Source organism: Acartia tonsa, chromosome 6 (genome assembly GCF_053477335.1).
Source record: "Acartia tonsa isolate MP-2025a chromosome 6, ASM5347733v1, whole genome shotgun sequence".
NCBI classification, from domain to species: Eukaryota; Metazoa; Arthropoda; class Copepoda; order Calanoida; family Acartiidae; genus Acartia; species Acartia tonsa.
The window spans coordinates 16,676,774-16,698,919 of record NC_137265.1 but is presented as its reverse complement, the minus strand read 5'-3'; the positions used below and the strand labels follow the sequence as shown (position 1 = coordinate 16,698,919).

General features: G+C 31.9%; 1 protein-coding gene across 2 annotated transcripts in view; it reads right to left on the bottom strand.

Moving 5' to 3' along the window:
- The window catches only part of LOC145321988 (facilitated trehalose transporter Tret1-like), a 58,961-nt gene extending 41,867 nt beyond the window's left edge, over positions 1 to 17,094 (bottom strand). Inside the window, exons 1-3 of one of the 2 annotated variants that reach the window (XM_080163709.1) lie at positions 17,022 to 17,094; positions 3,925 to 3,998; positions 3,429 to 3,567 (exon numbers count right to left, since the gene is read on the bottom strand). In XM_080163709.1, the coding sequence (XP_080019835.1) occupies positions 3,429 to 3,567; positions 3,925 to 3,998; positions 17,022 to 17,085 (277 nt within the window). In that variant the 5' untranslated portion in view covers positions 17,086 to 17,094. Of the gene's footprint in view, positions 1 to 3,428; positions 3,568 to 3,924; positions 3,999 to 5,331; positions 5,473 to 17,021 lie in introns of those variants that run through there. The other variant, XM_080163710.1, reaches the window with a different exon arrangement.
- Between the last annotated feature and the right edge of the window lie 5,052 nt (positions 17,095 to 22,146).

Here is a 22,146-nt window from a genome sequence, read left to right as displayed (position 1 = left end):
AATATAAATGTAATGTTAATGCTGTGCTTCTTTTGGACAAAAAAGTATTCTTGTTAGTTTTTAGACATTTAATGTTATAGGCTAATTACTTTAAATTAACAACATAGCTTCCTTTTTTAATGAATTTAATGATAATTATCAAAATAATAACAGTTAGGTACTCAAATGAACACTCGTTTCCCTATTTAGACAACGAGAATAATAACCTTCCTAAATAGTTATGAAAATATATCCTATTTATAAGATTAAATCTATTTTTAAAAGACTACTACTGTTTCTATATATTTTAAAATATGAAATAAAGAATTAAAGCCATATTATCAATAAATTAATATCCATAAAAGAGAATAATCTATCAACTTTCCCATTACAGAGTAGTACATTCGTGAACCTAACCAAATAATGTTTACTAAATCAATTAGCTTCATTAAATATTAACTGCAGACATTTATGACAATAAAACTTTTTTTTCAGTTGCGAAGTTACTCCACATGTGTTTGTGTCTGTCTGTCTGTCCTTCTATCTGTCTAGTATTCTTTCCTTCTAACTGTTGGTAATGTTTGGGGATTAAGATTTTTATTTTTAAAAGTGCAGATAAATCATTTACCACCACTACCCCATCACTTCTCTACTATTAACTTGCCCTGCCCTTCCATTATACCCTTCATTAATCCTTCACTGCAACATATACAAGATTTCAAAGAAAAAAATGTAAATTCTTTTATTTGTACTTTTAGGTTATGACTCATACTATGACGTTCCAGAATGTTTAATTTAAACTATTGTTCTTAAGTAATATGAGGCAAAAATCTGTAAAGGTTTTCATTATCTGTTTTTTTTCTTTTTAGATACTAGCGGTTGCGCACCTAGCGTCTAGGAGCTCTGTATTCTTAGGAGTAAGGAAAGTGGGGAAATAGCCTTAAACCAAACTTAGAAATACAAATTAAATAGCCTAAAACCATCAAGTGACGTAAAAAATCTTTCATAAAATGGAGAATTCAATCATTTAAGTGAAAACTTTATATAATAGATTAAGATTTTGTTGTCTATTTCTTCTTTTCTAACTCTATCAAACTTTGACCAGTATGGTTACTGCTTCGCTATTGCTATCAGACGTAATATTCATCCTTGTTTATGAATTTTAAAACACTAATCTTTAAAACTTCAGACGTTTTTGACTTTTATTTTTGTTTGTATGTCAGTTATATAAAGAAAAATATCTTTTTGGCAGCATTAAAAAAAATGGCATCAGAAAAGTTTTTTTTCTGATATATATTTAAAATAGTTAAAACTACTAGATTTTTGAGACGGTAATTAATGAAAAGAAAAAAATTTAATACAGCGATTTTTTTTTAATTGATTAATAATTCCAAAATGTATATAAATAAATAAAACGGAAATATATTCTAGGGCTACACGGGTATCCATAAATTCGCTCATTTTAGAATTTAAAAAAAGGACTCTCAAAATGTGTCCTCAATCTCAATACGATGTCATCTTTTAATTTAAAAATTCGTCAAACAAGTCAACACAATGTGGAAATTTTAATAGCTTTATTTAAGTGCAGCTCTTTAATAAAGATTCCTGTAGTTAAAGTCGCATTTTTAAGATCTAACAAAAAAAATATATGGATACTTAAATATAAATACGTCTGTAATACAGTTTTGACTTCCAATATTTATATTAAAGATTAATTAATAACCATTGATTTACTATTGTAACACTATTAAACATTGTATGGGTATATAAGTAGTTAAATATAACAAGGATGACAATATCGATCAGTAGCAAAGCACAAATTATCATGGATGGAAAAACGAACAAATTTATTTAAAGATCAAAGATAAATTTATTGTTAAAATTCGCGAAACCTTTAACATGTTTTTTTTTTATTAAAGTTTTATTTTTGTAGCATGACTTACAGACTGACGGACCAAGTAAACTACTGGATTTTGAATTGATTTGGGGAATCTTCACCAAAATTTTTTAATAACAGACGAAAAATCACACTTCCCCCATAGCATTACGGACTGACGTGCAGACAGACACAGTAAACTCAAGAGTAGCTTCGCTAAAAAAAACTGTCTGAAAATATAGTCATATGCCTTAAACAGAGATATCTTTTTTTCATTAGAAGGGCAGCAATCTTTGGAGTACATTTAATTATAGGTTAAACAGTAAAAAGAATCTTGAATTAGAAATGCGTATGAGCAAAAAATATGTAGTACCATATTTAGATTATTTAGAACTGGTGGCTGTACCCCAATTATCTAAGAATAAAAAAGTAGCATAAAACCATTCCAAGGTTTATTGCTAAAAATAAAATAGCCTTAAACAATCCTGAGACCTATAAAAAGCTTCCCTAGATGGAGAACTCAATCGGTTCAATTGTTATATATATCTTAAATTCAGACACAAGAGTAAGAATTTACTACTTTATATAATAGAATTTCCTTTAAGCATGTTTTGCTTTTTCTAAAGTGGTGAATCAGTAGCTTATCATTCTGCGTAGAAACATTAGTGGAGCTCATTGTAATTCGCTGCGTAGAGCCACCAATGTGATATTCCATGAAGAAGTGACGTTAAAACGAACGGACTAACTCTAATTATAGAATAGCAACGCTATAAATAATCAGTGTATAAGAAAATTATATTATGTCTCGGTAAAATATTGATTGGTAAAGTTACATGTTTTGTTATTGGAATAACATATAATTATACAACCTATCTAGCTTTTAGTTTAAAAATCGCTGTGGGGACCTAGCCTTAGGGGGGGGGGGCAGAAAAATGCCCACCACAATAACCATATTCGGGTATAGTCCCTTTCGTAACATCGCACCTTATGGGGCGATTCTTCATATTTTTCACAGTAGCTTTTCTCCTATTTCTTGCCCCTGCGGGAGGCTCTAACCCTGCGGGGCTAATTACTTAACCCTGTAGGGCAATCACCTAACTCAATATAAACTAACCTAACCTAAAATAACCTATAAGAGCCATTTCAAAAATACGATGAATCGCCCCTTATGGTTCGATGTTTCGAAAGGGACTATTCCACCATATTCTTCTTTTAAAAATCAGAGGGGGTTAAGTTTTGAGTGGTGGTAGAAAAAAAATATGTTTATAACCTTTTTCGATATTTAAATTAAAACTCCAATTTTTTAAACATTGAATATAAATTAATGGAAAACGATAATGATTTATAATAACTAGTTTATTTATTTTCAGATTAATTAAGCAAGTGAGTGGTGTCTTTTTGTGAGGGGGAGGGGGGGCTTACTAATATATATTAAATAATATATATAAAATCATAAGTGTTTTTAATAGTTCCACCTATATAAAACCGAAAACGATTCTCAGACTGACTGGAAAATCAGGTATAACATCGTAATACAGACAATTTTCCACGGATATTAAAATAAAAAGAATACCTATACTCATGCCAGCACAGAACTGCATGATATAGAATGGCAAGACTTGGAAGAAGTAGATCATGTTGAGTACTAGCTGAGATCTTTGTTTTATCTGAACCTGGACCTCGCTGTCCTCTATATGCGTCAAGATCTCTCTACAAGATATTAATTCATTGTTTACAATATTTTTTTATTTAAATAGACACCAAGGAGGGAAGGAACAATGTACTGAAAATTCTTTCATTTATTCGCTTAAAAACTTTGGGTACTTTTATTAAATATTTTTTTTTTTTAAATTGGGCGGCGTAATTTTTTTTAGGGCCGATTTCTCCGGGGAGAAGGGGGGCACTCCCTCAAATTAGCTATAAACCTTCACAAGACTTTTGAGAAGTTACACTGTAAAGTAGAACCATGTCAGTGGTTAGCAAAACCCTTTCTTAAAGACTTACAAACAGACACAGATCCTGTTACTTTTGAATAGGGATTAACAACACAAAACAATGAATTGATTCCTTAGTTTGTCCTCGAGTCTTTTCTGTTTACTATTATTGTTGTACTCTTTCTCATTCAGCTCATCCTTGCTACCATCTAAATTGAATAATAGTTATTTCTAGCATCGTATTATGAACGGCTTCCCGCGGATATAGAATGTACAATTATGTGATTAAAACTAGTTTTTCAGCCCCGAGGTGCTGAAGGCACCGGCTAAAAAAAATGGTTTTAATCTTATGATTGTACATTTTTATATTCGTAGAAAGCTGGATATAATACGATGCTAGACATAGTTTTTTCGTATGGATGAGAACCGGTTTCTATTCACCGGATTCGAGTGAATACGAGAAATATAATACAAACAATGGAAGCAACATCCAAAATTTGCGAAAGATATGAATAACAGATGTTAAGCGTTCATAATACAAGAATAAATTTACAGGCAAAATTTACTAAACCTTTATGAAATATTTAGAATTGAACACAGTAATAGTGTCTGACTGATTATGACGTAACAAAAAAAATTAGCCAATGAGAGGCCGTTATTGACCAATGGTAAAATTTATAGTGGCCTCTCATTGGCTAATTTTTTTTGTTACGTCATAATCAGTCAGACACTATTACTGTGTTCTTTAGAATTTATATTTTTGTAAATTGTATACTAGATGATCAGATATAAAGTATCCTCACAGAAATGAGCAGTCTATTTTAAACTGCAGTTGAGAAAATCACATTTCTACTGTAGCGTTAAAGAAAAAAACAATTATAGAGAAGCTTCACTACTCATAAGTAAGAAATAATGTTTCTTGAAAAACTGTAATTATTATTCTCTTATTCATTCGAATCAGGTGGATAGGAACCGGTTCTCATCCATACGAATAAAACTATGTCTAGCATCGTTTAATATCAAGCTTTCTACGAATATAAAAATGTACAATCAAAAGATTAAAACCAGTTATTTTAGTCGGTGCCTTCGGTACCTCGGGGCAAAAAAATCTTATAATTGTACATTTTATATCCGCGGAAAGCCGTTTATAATACGATGCGAAAAATAACTATTCTAATATAAATTTTAGATACATCTCCAATCACATCACAAACATGTTTTAAAAAAAAAACAGTCATCAATGTTTCGAGTAGTAAATGAATTAGGATTCTATGCATTTTTTCCCTTATGGACTACACAGTCACCCCTAAGCAAATATCTGTGCACTTGTCTGGTGTTAAAACATCTTAAAATCACAATGTACATTCTGCAATGTACAAATCGTACAAATCATATATTTTAAACGTTGCCATATCTGCAATATGTAGTACCCCCCAATTCAATAGCATAAAACCATTTCAAAACCAATGTAAAACTTTTCCAATGAATTATTAGCCGGTTACGAGATACATGCATTCGATGATAATAAATTTTAGAAATTACCTTTAATCAATTCATTTTTATTACAATATTTTCATTGTAAAACTATTTTATTCCAAAAATCACTCCATATAAAAACTTATAAAACAATAACATAAAATAATTATGTAATAAATAATATTTGTATATATATTTATTAATGTTTATTGTATTAATATCTGATATCAACTGAATACTGATAAATCCTGTGAAAATATTTAATTAGGATCATTTAACATCATCACCCCTCCTCCCCTATTTTTACCTTTTATCAGGGATGATGGGGACATTGGACTGTAAATTACACTGGTACTCAAAATTTTACATCTATATTATCTCGTTTGTTTGTTAAAAAACTTTGAATACAGTTAATGAATTTTGATTGGTTCGTTCATAAACTAAAAGTGTCCAAACGAATCTACCATTAATTTTTATCTACAGGATGAACAATTTTGTTTATCATTATTGGGTATGTACATCAGTGTCTTATCCCTTAAGATCCCTGTCAATTCTTAATAATTTTCTCATAAATAAATGCGCACCTTTTATTTTATACGAGAAAATTACGTTTGTCCGTCTATCTGTCAGTATTTCGCCCTTAATTTATCAAACTGCAATATTTTTCACTCATATTTTTCACTTTGAAACAATGCACAATATCATTCTGGACAATTTTGTTTTATTATTCTAATTTTTAATCTACTTGTTATTTGCTCTACAAATTTAGCCCTGATTTAACACACAACCCCCCTCCCTCCCTCCCCTCACCACATGGTTACTACGTATCTCGCACTCACGTGACTAGAGGTTAACAAGTACAAAATTTGGTTTCATGCTATTTTATAGTCCCGCCCATTTTGATGTATATAATGCGCGCAGGAACAAAATAACAAGATATTGTTAATATTGTCTGCAAAATGAGTAAAGTTAAACCTCAGAACAATGGTTGCTATTTTAAACAATGATGACAATATCTATAAAACCGAAACTCAACAATTCAGACTAAAGGACATTTTAACATTATTTAAAAGTTTGAACAAAGTTATGTATGGATTGAACCTAAAATTACTTAAATTTAGGAAGCTTAAATGTTTTTCTTGTTACATTGTTTCTAGTCGTCCCAGGAATAAGTATTTAAAAAATCAATTGAATAAAACTATTAAAGAAATCACCGTCCAAATTTTAGAACAGTTGCACGATTTGAACATATATGAACAACGATCTATCCGTTACATACGTACGGGCAAACCCTAAAGGTAGAACAACCCTGTTTTTAAAAAGGGTTAAAATGTTCACCAAAATAAAATAGGCGGAGCCGGTAGTAAAATCTAATCCGAGGGATCAATTTCATTTCCCACGTTTATGGAAATGCCAGGTTTAAAGAATATCACAAATTGTTAAAAATTGAGGTTTGTTACAGGTTTTTTAAAAAAAATGAATCTAGTTTTAGTAGTAATGCTACTCTATAATTCATATTTTCTGACAGGCAGTCCATGGAACTTTATAGGAGAAATGCAAAGATAGACAGTTTTTTTCTGTGAAGAATGCCTGTATCAATGAGCATCAAGTCTATAATTTACTTGGTCCGTTCGTCACAAGATAGATGCTTCATTTTTAAAAGTGAAGCTTTTCTTTAATTAGGGTCGGTAACTCTAAGCGAAGGATCTCTATAACCAAGTTTAAAAATGGAATTATGAACTTAAACATTATCTTGTATTTAAGCAGTTTTGCAAAAAAAATTCTGACAATTTTGTTTATACTCATACATTTATGGTCTGATTATTAAGCTTTGACACTCTACAAGTGTTAATGGTTGTTTGTCCTTTCATTTTAGAGCTTTGTTTTTATGGATGTTGTCATTCTTGTTTACTTTCTACAATTAGTAAATTTTTCCTTATTTCACATTTTCTTTCTTTTTGTCCTCACGTCAACTGAACAACTGCTCTATAACTGACTTTGTCTGTTTGTCCATCCATGATTTTTAGAGGCATCTTAGGGCTCTTGAGAAAATGTGGGAGGAGTTGATCCTTTTTTTTTTTACAAAATCGGTACATGGAAAATCATATCGGTACACGTAGATACACAGACATACAGCCTATTACTTTTATATAAGGATTACTTAAAAGTTGTATAATCTTTTTATCGAAGTAAGTTTTTACAAATTGCATTACATTAACAAAATAATTATTAAAACACTTGCTTAATATCCTTTTTATAAGGCAAATAGTCTGCTTTTTAAAAGCGAAGCCTTTCTATAATTAGGGTCGGTTCGTACGTCCGTCCGGAACGGTTAGCTATATTTTCGTTAATTTGGACAGGTTACAATTATCCTATCGTTTTCAAACTTTGCATGATGATTACTATAACAGTTAGGTACGATTTAGAAAGCATAGCAACATTATAATCGTTACCAGAAAGTCCTACCGTCCTTTTAAAACAAGCTGATTTTCAACTTTTTTTTACAACAACTGTTTGTATGATTAATTATCCTGTTCATCTGATTTTTAAAAGCGAAGCTTTTCTATAATTAGGGTCGGTCCGTCCGTACGTCCGTAACGGATAGTTTTTTTCGTTAATTTAGGCATGTTAGAATTGTCCTATCGATTTCAAATTTTGCATGGTGATTCCTTTAATAGTTAGGTACGATTTAGAAAGCGTAGCAACTCTATAATCATCACCAAAATGTCTGTACGTCCATTTTAAACATGTTGATTTTTATACTTTTTTAACAACAAATTTTTATGTGATCTGATCATCCGATTGATCTTATTTTTGGTGTATTGATTCCTGGGACAACGAAGTATAATGTAATAAGCGAAGCAACTCTATCATCTATGTAAGTTTTTCAACAAATTTACTTACAATTTTGCGTTGACTCTTATACATTTATATTCTGATTATTCAGTTCTGACACTATACAAGTATTAATGTCCGTTTGTCTTACCGTTTCTGTGCTTCGCTTTTATGGATGTTGTCATCCTTGTTTAAACATTGATTTCTATATAAATTCTTATTAAGTGCCGACACTCTACAAAGTGTTCATGTTCGTTTGTTCTACCTTTTGATGTTTATAGATGTTGTCTTTATTGTTATTGTTTTAAGTACTGTACATCATTCTGGTTAGAATCTTTTTAATCTTATGTATATAGAAAAAAAATCCTATGTATGGAGCCCTACAGAGCCCAACACTGCGAGGATCTAGAGAAGCTAGTTTGATCAAACTTATCCTAAAAGTATGAAAATGGTGTTCAAATTTGAAAGTTTACAATGTTCAGGATAAAAAAAACAATAAATCGGTCAAAAGTAAAATTTAGAAGAACTTCTTTGTGAAAATAAGAAGAACAAGGATGCCAACATCCATAAAAAGCGAAGCTCTAAAACGGTAGGACAAACGAACATTAACACTGGTAAAGTGTCAGAAATGAATAATAAGAAAATAAATCTATAAAAGTTGAACAAAATTTTAAGTAAATTTGTTGAAAAACTGCTTAAATACAGGATACCCAGCATATACTTTTATCGCATTATTTTAAGAAACATGTCGCATTAATACGTCCTTAATGACGTAACTTTTTTATTACTATACAAATGACGTTTCATATTTTTTAAATTTTTTTAAAGGACGTGTTGTGTACCAAAAACACGTCGTTATCTTTAAAAAAACGTCACCAAAAAAATATAAATAATAACAATATTTTGAATTTAATTAATGACATTTTATCTTAAATAACGGCGCATTAAAACGTCAATTTTTCCTTTAAAACGTCCAGAAAAACAAGATGGCCGCCAAACTTTCAAAATTGTATTATAATTTTTTATTATTTGTGGTAAATAAAATGATTAAATTTAATTCAATTTAAATCATTTAAGGCTGTATTAAGACGTCAAATTTTTATAAAACGCCAAAAAAAAACAATATGGCTACCAAATTTGGTAATGTATTTTTTACTTACAAACAAAATAGTAGAAATAATTCAGGGTTAAAATTAATCTAATAATTTTGAATCAAACACATAATATGTTTCTATTATTTCATCGCTTACTGAAAAGTTTCATGACCTATATATATGGTTCTATTCTTTCTAGAAGGTCTCACCAAAAAAATTAGTTTTCATAATATACATGCATAAAGGAAATAAAATATAAATTCATAGTGGTGTCTGTAGTACTAATATCCTTCATTTCATTACAAAATAATAATTGTCAAACTAAAAATAAGGTCAAAACATTGAGAAAACAAAGCTAAACAATGAGTGATTTCAACTGCCATCTAGTGTCAATATCAGTAACTATTTGATCCATTTCCTTTTTAAATTTATATAAGATCATTTTAATGCGTCCTTATTTATCAATACGTCATTTAAATTATTTAATTAATAAAGATGACTTATTACAAATAAAGGACGTTTTGACTCCACATTATTTATTTTATTTACTGTCACATTAACCCATTAGTGCCGAGCGCCACTTTTATGGGCCGATCGAGCTGTAAGTTTCAGGGAAGCTTTATAATGGTCAAAACGGAATTCGTATTTTTTTGTTTTGCTCTAGTGGCGTGCACAGGAAAGTTGCAAAAAAACCCGGTTCGGCTTGGCCATAAATACCAACCAGGCATTAACACCCGTTTTTGGTGCTTTCCCCCAGTTTTAAAACCCGGTTGACCTGTATAAACCCGGTTATTTTGACCAAAAATCGAAAAATGTAATTTTTGAACGCCAAAAGTGAGATGAACACTTTTTAGAACTTTGATACGATCCGTAATTGAAAACTACACAACCTCATGTAATCTAAAGAGCTACAAGTATAATACGAAGCGATTTATTTCAAATTTAGTGTTTCGGCTATAGGTGCCGCCGTTTTCGGGTAAAAAAAACCGTTGCTCGAAGTTTTAAAAGACACACACTACAAAAAAAGAACATATAAAATTTGGGTGTTACATATCAGAAAACGAGCATAAAACTATTGGGTGACACCTATAGAGATTACTAGGGTTATTAGGGTGGCTCAAACCCTTACTAATGACGTAAACTGTTATTTTTATTGGTTGAAAAGTTAAAACCGGGTAATAAAAACCGAAACCGAGCCGGGTTTTAAAATTTTCGGGTATTTATGGCCAAGCCGAACCGGGTCATAATAGGGCGTAAAAAAACGATAAAAAAATCATATAAAAAATTATAATTTGAATAAAACGAATTCACAAATAGATGTACTTGTCAATAAACATTAGATTTCACAAAAAAAATCAGCGACTTTACTATAAAAACAAAAAAGTTAGAAGGTTATTTTGAATTTTCATGATTTTCAAATTTTGTTGAGCTATACCAGCAAACGGAAGTAAGCTAAACTGCCTGCTCCAGGGGGAAATGAAAGTCAGGGTAGTAGAGGGGGGATTCATTCTGAGAATGATGCAATTATGAAGCCGGAAACCGGTTTTTTTTTCCATTTTTCGGAACCGGGTTTTGATGCCCGGTTCGGCACTAATGGGTTAATATGTATTCTATAACATATATTAATATGTGGAAAAAATAGAATATGACGTATTGAAACAACCTTAATTTTTATATTTAATCAGGCATTAATTTGTAATTTCTTTTTTAAAGAAAAATAATGGCAAATAAAAAACAATTAAGGCCATATTAATAAGTCATTTTCTTTAAATACGTCACAAAAAAGACGTATTGAAAATTAACGACATGTCAATGCAACATTTCTAAAGAAACAAAACCACTTTAGTAGATGCTGGGTAATGTTTAACCGATTATTTCACTGGTACCCCAAATTTCATTAAAACGTTTTCTTATTCGTTGCCTTAACAACCTTGGAGACTTTAGTGAATTTTAGTGATTGTTTAGTTCAATATGTTGAGTGTTTTTACGTCTCAACCATTAATTTTTCTCTGCAAAAGAGGTAATTTTTTGTGTATAATCCCTAGGGATGTATATCAATTTATAGACCATTGTCTTATCCCTTTAGATCCTTGCCTAACTTATGTGTTAAATGATTTGTTGTTGTTGTTGAAATGATTTATTCGTTTTACAAAAATAATCATACATAATATAATAACAAATACGAAAAAATGATAAATTAGATACGTTTTAGTAGGTTAAGGGTTAGCAGTTATACATATAAAATATATATAACTAACATAAAAACAAGGATGACAACATCCATAAGTAGCGAAGCATAAACAATTAAATAAGAATTTAGATATTAGTTGACAAAAGCATGTATATTAGGAAAAAATCACGAAACCTTTTCAACATTTTTTAAAATTTCTTAATATTTATTTATATTTCAGTACTATGACTAACAGAATGACGGTCAAAGTAAATTACATACTGGATGCTCAGATCAATGGGAAATTTAATTTTGATATTTTTAACTACAAATTTTTTTTTAAAAAACGGACCATAAAAACCAAAGATATGAAGAAAAATGTAAAAAAAAATAAAAATAGCCAAAAACCTGCAAAAAGGCAGTCTGACCGCCATTGATGTGTTCTTGAAACGAAAGGAAATTTAATTTTGATGTCTATAACTGAAAAACTTTGAAAATTGGGCCATAAACACCAAAGGTATGGAGAAAAATGTGAAAAATACAAAAATAGCCTAAAACCTGATTAAAGGCAGTCTGACCGTCATAGTTGTTTTCTTGAAACGACAGGAAATTTAATTTTGTTTCTATAACTGAAAAAATTTTGGAAATCGGACCATAAACACAAAAGATATGGAGAAAAATGTGAAAAATACAAAAATAGCCTAAAACCTGCTAAAAAGCGGTCCTATCGCCATTGATGTTTTATAGTTAATTGTGCTCCTTGATAATGGGAATGTTGTCAAAAAATTTTAGCCTTTTATCTTTTATAGGAGCCGAGAAAATCACGTTTCCCCCAAACTAAGACGGACATACGGACAGACGGACATACGGACATACGGACAGACGGACAGACGGACATTTCAAATTATAGAGTAGCTTCGCTACTAAAAACTAACTACACAATTAAAATGATTTGTGAAAGTCCTCAAGTTTGTTATTTGATAAAATAAATATTACTGCCTTTCTAATGCACATAATTGTACTTGCTAGCTTTAAAATCTCTGTTCATTATGAACATAATTAAATATTGTAAATAGAAACTAAATAAATTTTAACTGATATTAGGTCCCTAACCTATATAAATAATAATTATTTTATCAGTTAATTCTGGTTATAATATGTGTTACTAAACTATATTTTAGATTATATTTTCACATGCTTAACAAGGAGTTTAGAATCCATAGAAGCAATGTGATTTTTACACATACAGCTTTTTTACATATTCAGTATAAGGATAAGACAATAGAGATGAATTGATGTATATTCCCATGTCTCTGAGGACTTTGTCGAAAACTAAATTTGGTGGTACCCACCAGGGGCGTCCAAGCTTTTTATTTTGGGGGGGGTAAAATTTTTTTAAGGGGGGGGTAATTTGGTTTTGGGGGGGGTAAAATGGCGCGCGAAGCGCGCCGCAAATTTTTTTTACCCCCCCCAAAATTTTTACCCCGGGGGTAAAATTTGCTTGGGGGGGGTAATTACCCCCCCTGAAATCTGTTGGCAGGGGTAAAATTTGTTTACCCCCCCCAAAATTTACCCCCGGGGTAAAATTTTTGGGGGGGGTAATTTAAATTTTATAAAAAATTTAGCATTAAAAATGCGCGCGAAGCGCGCAAAAATTTTTTTTGTTAAAGATTTTCTATTTTGGGGGGAGTATTTACCCCCCCAAAATGGTTTGGGGGGGTAAATACCCCCCCCAAAATCGTTGGGGGTGCCTACGGCACCCCCAAGGTAGGGGTAATTTTTTTTTTGGGGGGGGTATTGTTCACAAAATTTTGGGGGTGCCTACGGCACCCCCAAAATCGTTTGGGGGTGCCAAATGGCCCATTACCCCCCCCCTTGGACGCCTATGGTACCCACCATCATTAAATTCTTAGAGAGAAAAAAAAATCTTTTAGGGAAAGGAGGTATAGGGGGGGGGGGGATTTTTTTCTACATAGGAGTTATATATTTAAAGGAAAATGTGTCTAATCTATCCCCAACTGCACCCCCATATTTTTTTCTGGACCAATTTGTCCAGCTGTTCACGAGGTATTTTGGTACAGACAGACACACAATTAACTGGCATATTTTAATAATATTAAGATGGTTCTACAACCAGAGCAGTAGTAAATCATCATTTGCAAACAACAAAGCTAAAATGGAAGACAAACGTTCACACCTTAATTTTATATACTGCTTAATTTAGATAAGAAATAACAATTGCAGAAGAGCGCCCAAAGTACGTTCCCTTTCCTTCACGTGGGCTTCAAGCGTATATCAATATTTTCTCAGGGAGGAAGGGAGGGGACATTGGAAAGTATGTTAAAATGGTACCCAAAGTTTTATAAATTTAATTTGTTGGCTTGAAAAACGAAAGGACTTTAATTAGATATTTATTGATTGGTACTGAAAGCAGTATTCAAACTTTACCACTATTTTAATCAACAGAGAAGGTAATTTTTTTTATTAAAATTAAAGGTTACATCAATTTATCATCCATTGTCTTATCCCTTAAGATCACTGCATTTCACATTGCAATCTTTACAAGAATAGGAAAATCCAAAGTTATAATAATTTAAATTTTTAAATATGGTAAATAATTACCTATATACATAATTTCAGATAACTATTGTGATATCAATATATCTGCTAATGAAATTTCAAAAAATTATTTAGTGATATTAAATATGTATTTTTAGTTTCGCACTATAGTGTTTATGGTCAATCTTGTTATTGACTTTTGTATTGTACTAGAATTAGATAACCTAATTTTCTGATCTAAGGTGTTATTGTTCAGATATTTATAAGGATAACAAGGGAAAGGCCAATGGGCTCTAAACTATTACAGTTTATTACATTAATCCCCAAAAATTTTATGATTTTTTTCTTATTCGTTGGCTTAACAACTTTGGGGACGTTTATAGAATTTGATTGGTTGATTCATAAAGTTAAGTGTTCCAACGTTTCAAGCACTAATTGTGATCTATAGAAGAGGTAATTTTGTGTATAATCAATAATCATTGGGGATGTACATAAATTTATCGGCCATTGTCTTATCCCCTTAGATCCCTCAAAATTACCAATTATTTTAAGAATAAATTCATTGGTGGAAAAGTTTCAACACTGATAATAATTTGTACAACTCAATCCGGGTTATATATTACCCCTGACAGCTTATAAGCTAACAAATGACAGAATTGGTTTATTATTGGAGTGTGGTATAGAATACAGTTTATATTATCCCTTTCTCCCTGGTTAAAATGTCGCCTAATCTGTTGTTATATTAGTTACATTGATACAATTTTATATACGTATGTATACGAAGCTCTTATACAATTAGGGTCGCTGCGTATGTAAGTCGTTAACCCTTAACCCATTAGTGCCGAGCGCCACTTTTATGGACCGATCGAGCTGAAAATCTCAGGGAAGCTTTATAATGGTAAAAACGGAATTCCAATTTTTTTGTTTTGCTCTAGTGGCGTGCACAGGAAAGTTGCAATAAAACCCGGTTCGGCGCGAGTAAAAAAACCTTGCGGCATTAATAACCGTTTTTGGCGTTTTTTGGTGCTTTCCCCCGGCATTAAAGCCCGTTTGCGACCTAAATACCCGGTTATTTGGCCCAAAAAATTAAAAATGTAATTTTTGAACGCCCAAAGTGAGATGAACACTTTTTAAAACTACGATACGATCCGTAATTGAAAACTACATAACCTCATTGATAGAGCTACAACTAACATACAAAACAATTTATATCACATTTAAGATTTTGGCTATAGGTACCACCCCTTTTTGGTTAATAAACCCGGTTTTTGTTGTTGTTGTAAAAAAGATCTATTAGTAAAACCGGGTAATGAAAATTTCAGACTTTCCCTCCATATGCCGAGCCGGGTCTATATAGAACGTAAAAAAACGATAAAAAAATCATATAAAAAATAATAATTTGAATAAAACGAATTCACAAATGAATGTAAATGCCAATAAACTTTAAATTTCACGAAAAAAATCACTAACTTTACTTCATAAACAAAAAAGTTAGGAGGGGTATTTTAAAATCACCTTGTCTATACCGGCAAACGGAAGTAAGCAAATCTGCCTGCTCCAGGGGGAAATGAAAACCAGGGTAGTAGAGGGGGGATTCATACTGAGAATGATGCAATCCTAAAACTGAGAACCGTTTTTTTTCGGCATTTTCTGGAACCGGGCATTAAAAGCCGGTTCGTCACTAATGGGTTAACAGTCGGGCCCCTTGCCGCACCTTAATCAGTCGGGGGGGGGGGGGGGGGGGGGCGTTCAACGCCCCCCCCTATTATCGCAGTTCCTATTAGAGCTAGAAGGTTAAAAATTTTTGTGCAAGTCCACTGTGTTATGATAAATTTCCGACCTTAAGTAAGTCAAGGTCAATTTTCGCTTCCTTCACCCTTTTATTTAACAACCGTTGTTTTTAGGTCTTTTTTTACTTAAAAATTTCAAACGGCTGTAATTTTTTTATTTTTGAAGCTAGAAGAAAATTTTTTTTGCAGAAAATGTTTATTTTTATGTAAATCTTATATTTGAAATATCAAAACATAAATTTTAGCGGCCGCAGCTGTACTTGGCAGCTTGCAGCCGCCGCAGTCGGCGGTCGACGGGAAAACTGCGGCGGATCTTTATGAAATTTTGATACATTATGTAGACATGTAAGAAAAGCTTAAGTTTAAAATTTGAAGTCTCTAAGTCAAAAATTGTGGCCACAGGAGCCTTTTAAAGATTTCTGGAGACCTGGAGGATCAGGACCTGCAGGATCATACATGGAACCCGAAATTGACTTGAACACCTGTACTAGAGGATATTTTAGTATTTTGGTAAGATAAAATGCTTTGTTTAAGTCAAAAAAATATTTTTGTTCTTTACCTGGATGACCCTGCCAGGTTTGCTGGCATCCTGTGCCCGCCAGGATGGAGATATTCAAAAAATTCCAACTCTCAGTTATGTGTCATACCCATACTAAAAAAGTCAAGCAGTTTGGGCTCTTTATCTTTCACACACAGAAAATGAGATAGAAAAAAACGGATAGGGGTGGCGTTCAACGCCCCCCCTCCCACGACCGTTCAGGGTTAATTTTTAACATGATGGAATCGTCTTATAATTTTTAATTACTTTAACAATTAAGTATAATATTCGTTCGTCTAATCGTACAATTTATTAAACATGTAGCTTCGCATTTTGAATATTACCATCCTAGTAAAAATATTTACAGATTGCCTATTAACCTATCATATAAATCTTAAATTAACATAATACATAAACAGTCTGATCATCTGATGTAAAAGTATCTCTAGTTGCCTGTTTGTACCGAAGGGTTTTGCTTACAGCTAATCCTAAATGGTTCTCCTTTACAATGTAGCTTTTCATAGGTCTAGAAGAGGTTTTAAACTATTTTGGAGAAGGGAACCACTATTTCCCTTCGAGAGAAATCAACCCTAAGAAAAAAATGACATACACCAAAACTTTTTTTATTATACATATATTTAATTTTAAGAATTTAATTATTTGGTAAACTTTTGTTTATGTTTTTACATTATAAACCTTGTGGAACGTTTTAGTTCCAAAGGACGTAAATACATTCTTAGTTATAAGGTAGATGCGCTTCTAAAAATTACCTTTTGGAATCTTTTTTGTTTCGCCATTGGTCCCATTCAACTCTTGATGATGATTGTTGTTCATTTGACTGCCAACAAAATATAATATTCATCTGTTTTAAACAAGGCCAACTTATTGCGAAGCTGTTTTTGATGAAATTTGTAAGTTTAGAAGAATGGTTGCTTTCCCTAAATGTGCCTGTTGACCAATTACCCCCAACCCCACCCACGTTAATTTTTAAATTTTTGAAATAAGTGGGAGGTGATTAGTTTTTTTCTATTCCTCCGGGGGGCCTATACATTGATGCCCAAAACCTGCAGGGCTAACAGTTTCCAAATATAACAAAACCTAACCTACCCTAAAGTAAAAAAGAAACAAACGAATAGGAATTTCTCACATCGTATTATAAGCAGCTTTCCGCGGATATAGAATGTGCAATAATAAGATTAAAACCAGTTTTTTAGCCCCGAGGTGCCGAAGGCGCGGGATAAAATAACTGGTTTTAATCTTATGATTGTGCATTTTCATATTCGTAGAAAGCTGGATATAATACGATGCTAGACATAGTTTTTTCGTATGGATGAGAACCGGTTCCTATCCACCGGATTCGAATAAATACGAGAAAAAATATTCTCCCTCCCACCGCTCTTCGTATTTTCAATTCATGTTAGAATTAAGGGGAGGAGTTTAAGTGCTCAACAGACACAAAAAGGGGGAGGAATTAGCCGAAGGATGTTAAAATAAGACTCTATGACAGACCAGACACCCGGATGTCATGTTGAATGCTAGCAAGGTATATACTAGGGTTGGGCCGGATATCCGGTGATTCCCAACCCTAGTATAGACATAGTCATCCTTGACTTCATTCATTCCTAAGGTTTTGTGATTACATATTACACAAGAAAATCTTTCAAAAATCACTTTATTTCACTCCAATGGATGGAGGGAACATTGGGCTGTTTATTACACTGGTCTCCAAAGTTATATAATAACGTTTTCCTATTCATTGACTCAACAATTTTGGGGACTAAATCAAATATTAAATTAGTTGGATCATTATTTGAGTGTCCATAGTTTTCAACCACTTATTGTAATATAAAGAGGGGGCAATTTTGTGTATCATCATTGCATTGGAGATGAACATCAATATTTCGTTCATTTTCTTATCCCTTTATATCCTTGGTAAAAATCCTCTTAATTTTAATTTAAGGAGGGTGTCAAAATTTTAGGTTGCGCTCTAAGTGATTTTACCGAAATCTTTCTAGATTTTATATTTTATTATTTCAAGAGTTATATTATAATAAAGCCTGCAAAGTATTTTCATCTAACTTATAATACGAGCAATTTATAATTCTACTCTCCCTGTTACAGTAGTGGGGAATATGTGTCCATCAATGTATACTGATGCGGCTATATCGGGAAGTGGTGGGGAGATATTAAGCCGACCCTCCACTTTAAAATCTTGAAGAAAAAAATTCTATGGGGTATTTTTTTAAAAGTTCGTTTCTCTTTGAAGGGGTGATGTAACCTACCCCAAAACAAATTTTAAACCTCCCTTGAACCTATAAAGAACTTCACTGTATTGTAAAGAAAAACCATATAAGTCTAGAGGTTGGCAAGTTCATAAGCTACAGACAGACATAGGGGCATTCTGTTACTTTCATGTGGAGATGCGATCCCCAATTTTCAAAATTCTTTGAACGTACGAATAAGACTTTTACAGAAATACTTCGCATCTAGTCTATCCACCTATGTTTAATATAAATTTTACACCATATAAAAGTAGAATCTGAATATTTGATTGACGTGCCACGGCAATTATCAAGAGCAACTCAGGCACGAGATACAATTACTCTAGCTAGCCCGAGGCACCTTTTATATGCTTTTAAGTCTTTATTAGCCTATCCTTACCAATATAATACCATATATGGGTAATGCTAGCCTAATCATGGTAAATTGTATGTGATTTATTATTGTTATATGCTTATTAAAACATTATGTTAATTGTTAAAGTAACCATGTAACCATTTAATTCAAGTATGTATGCCTACAACCATAGTTTGATTTACGTCACAAGTTTAACATACAGACACTTAATTAAACAGACAAGTGCTTAGATCCTTATTAATAGTTGATGTTATAGCTTGCACTTCTTAAAATATCTCAGTTATTTATTGACTCTCTAACCATCAAGTTCTTCTGGCTTTAAAGGTAATGACTTAGTTGTTTGGCATGCATTGTAGTTTAAATTTAGGACCCTCAGTACTTAGCATGAATTGAGCTTAGGCCTTATGTTAGAACTCTAACACTTAGCACAATTCAATGCTTAGGACTTGGGGCACTTTTCTGTCCTACACTACTTATGATTATTATCACTTATTCTGTAAATATTTTCATACTTAACTTATTCACTTGTAATGTAAATACACATTATAAAACCATCTTCCTTCTTGAGTGCTTAATATACTTATATAATACCGATCGAATACCATAACCAACCATTTATTCTTAGTTTAAAGCAATATAATACCTCGCGTGGGTCTTTGTTGAGCTACCACAGGCTCAACCAAATTCGTATTATACTTGTGGGAATAGAGGGATAAGCATTCTAAAATGACGAACCGACGATGAGAATGTCTATGTGTATTGCAGTAAAAGTAGGAATTTTAGTAGTACTCATAGAAGAGCGATCTCCATACCATAATATTGGACAAGCACCCCATTCGCACTACCACATGTAAGGAATAGTAGCTTGCTCATGTCAAAAAATTCCCCGAAAAGTACTTTAGTATATTCAAATGCCACACTGAGTAAAGTATAAAATCTATATCAGATATTGAATTGTGGAAACATACAAGAACACTATAGTTTCATCAAATGCAAAACTGTGTAAATTAAAAAAATTATATAAGACATTATATTATGAAACTGACAAAAACACTATAGTTTCATCAAATGCCACACTGCATAAAGTATAAAATTTATATATGTCCTTATATTATGAAACAGACAAGAACACTATAGTTTCATCAAATGCCACACTGCGTAAAGTATAAAATTTATATATGTCCTTATATTATGAAACAGACAAGAACACTATAGTTTCATCAAATGCCAAACTGCGTAACGTATAAAATTTATATAAGACATTATATTATGGAACAGACAAGAACACTATAGTTTCATCAAATGCCACACTGCGTAAAGTATAAAATTTATATATGTCCTTATATTATGAAACAGACAAGAACACTATAGTTTCATCAAATGCCAAACTGTGTAAAGTATAAAATTTATATAAGACATTATATTACTAAAACAGACAATATGAGTTCATTAATTTCACTTTACTTTATTTCAAGTTTACACAAAATAGTCTGTTAGAAGAATATATAAACAAAATACAGGATGTCAAGCCCTACTCTATTTAAGCTTAAAGCTCATTTATTGGTCAGTTTGATTCATCCAGTAGGAGAGGTAGGGATGGCAAGAAGGGGGTAAATTCGATTTTTTAGTCCGCTCCATGTTTCATGAAAATCTGGTGTAACGTGACGGTAATAGTAAATCCATTTCTATAGAAAGCTATGTGGAGTAGATGAATAATATTAGTGTATCTTCTGCTAATAAATAACAGTATCATTTCAAAACCAGGGGCGAATTCTTAAAAAAACTTTTTTGGCTCACTGTCTCACTAATATAGTGTGTCAAAATAGTTAGGCAAAATTATCCCCTCTAAATTTTTAGCGAGCCTCACTAATTTTAGTGAGGCCAAGAATTTTTAGTGAGTCAAAAGTTTTTTTAAGAATCCATCTCAAGGCTCGGTGACTGAAGCGTCTAAATTTCAATTCAGCTTTAATTACATTTACTTGTATTATTGTAGGTTAGGTACTGGTTTGAAAATTCTCGCAGGAAATTTTACTCTGACAAAGAACCCCTCATGGTAAGGGCATCTGCAGGGCCAATGTTCATATTTATATTTAGAGAGTATCCGATGTAACATAGAATGCATAACAAAGAGTTGAAGTATGTAATACACATTTTCATACTGACAATAAAATCAAAAGTTTCAAAGATTTTTACAAAAAAAATATTAGAGGATTTTCGTGGCATTAAAATTACTAATATGTGTTAAAAAAATCAAATATAGTTATATTTTTTCATATAATTTAAATTTAGGGTTTTCGGTGATCAAGAAATATGATTTAGTGAAAGCACTGTTATCTAATTTACTAGCTTATGACTGTGTATAGTTTATCAAACTTTGTAGTTGGCATTTATCAATTTTAAAGGTTTTTGCAATAATAAAACTTCTTTGTAATCATTATGCAGTTTATCTTTAACTAGCGGCTACGCCCCTAAAGGCCTCTAGTGGCCCTTTTTTTATATAATACGATACATAGCAATGTTGCGTTCAAGTCTCTACGATACCTAGCTATGTTGCGTTCAAGTCTTGTTTTTTTTGTGATTTCTTTTAGAGTTATGGTGGTACCCTCCCCCAAAATAGTTATAAACCTTTCCGGGACCAATGAGAAGCTGTCCTGTTAAGGAGAAACCGATCGGTTCAGCGGTTAGCGAGATCCTTCGGTAAAAACACACAGACAAACATCCTGTTACTTTAGTATAAGGATTATCCATTTTATTTTTAGGAATTCGTTCTTACGGTTTGAATAAAGGAAAAAGTCGAAATAAATGCTAAGGGGAAAAGTTTGCTTCTTTTAAGCATACATAATTAAATTGCTGTATTGATACACTAGCGGCTACTCCCTTATAGGCCTCTAAGTGGGGGAGGGGAGATGAGAGCTACATAGTAAAGGAGAACCATTTCTATTTACCGATTTTGTTAGGTACAAACAGACAAAATCACAAACATCCCGTTATTTTTATATAAGGATTAATTTATGTCTTGTTAAAAAGTTATTGCTTTGCTACTTATGTCTAGAGCTATTCTTGTTATATAGTATATATATTAGGCTTTATATAATGCATAGCAATTCTATAAATCCTTACTCAATCAAATATAATCCATAAGTATAAATAAAACTTATCCTCACAGAAAGAAAAAAAATGTTTTTATATCTATATAAAATCATTGATACATTTTTATCTTTATATAAAAACTAGATGTTTGGTCTGTGAGCATGTATG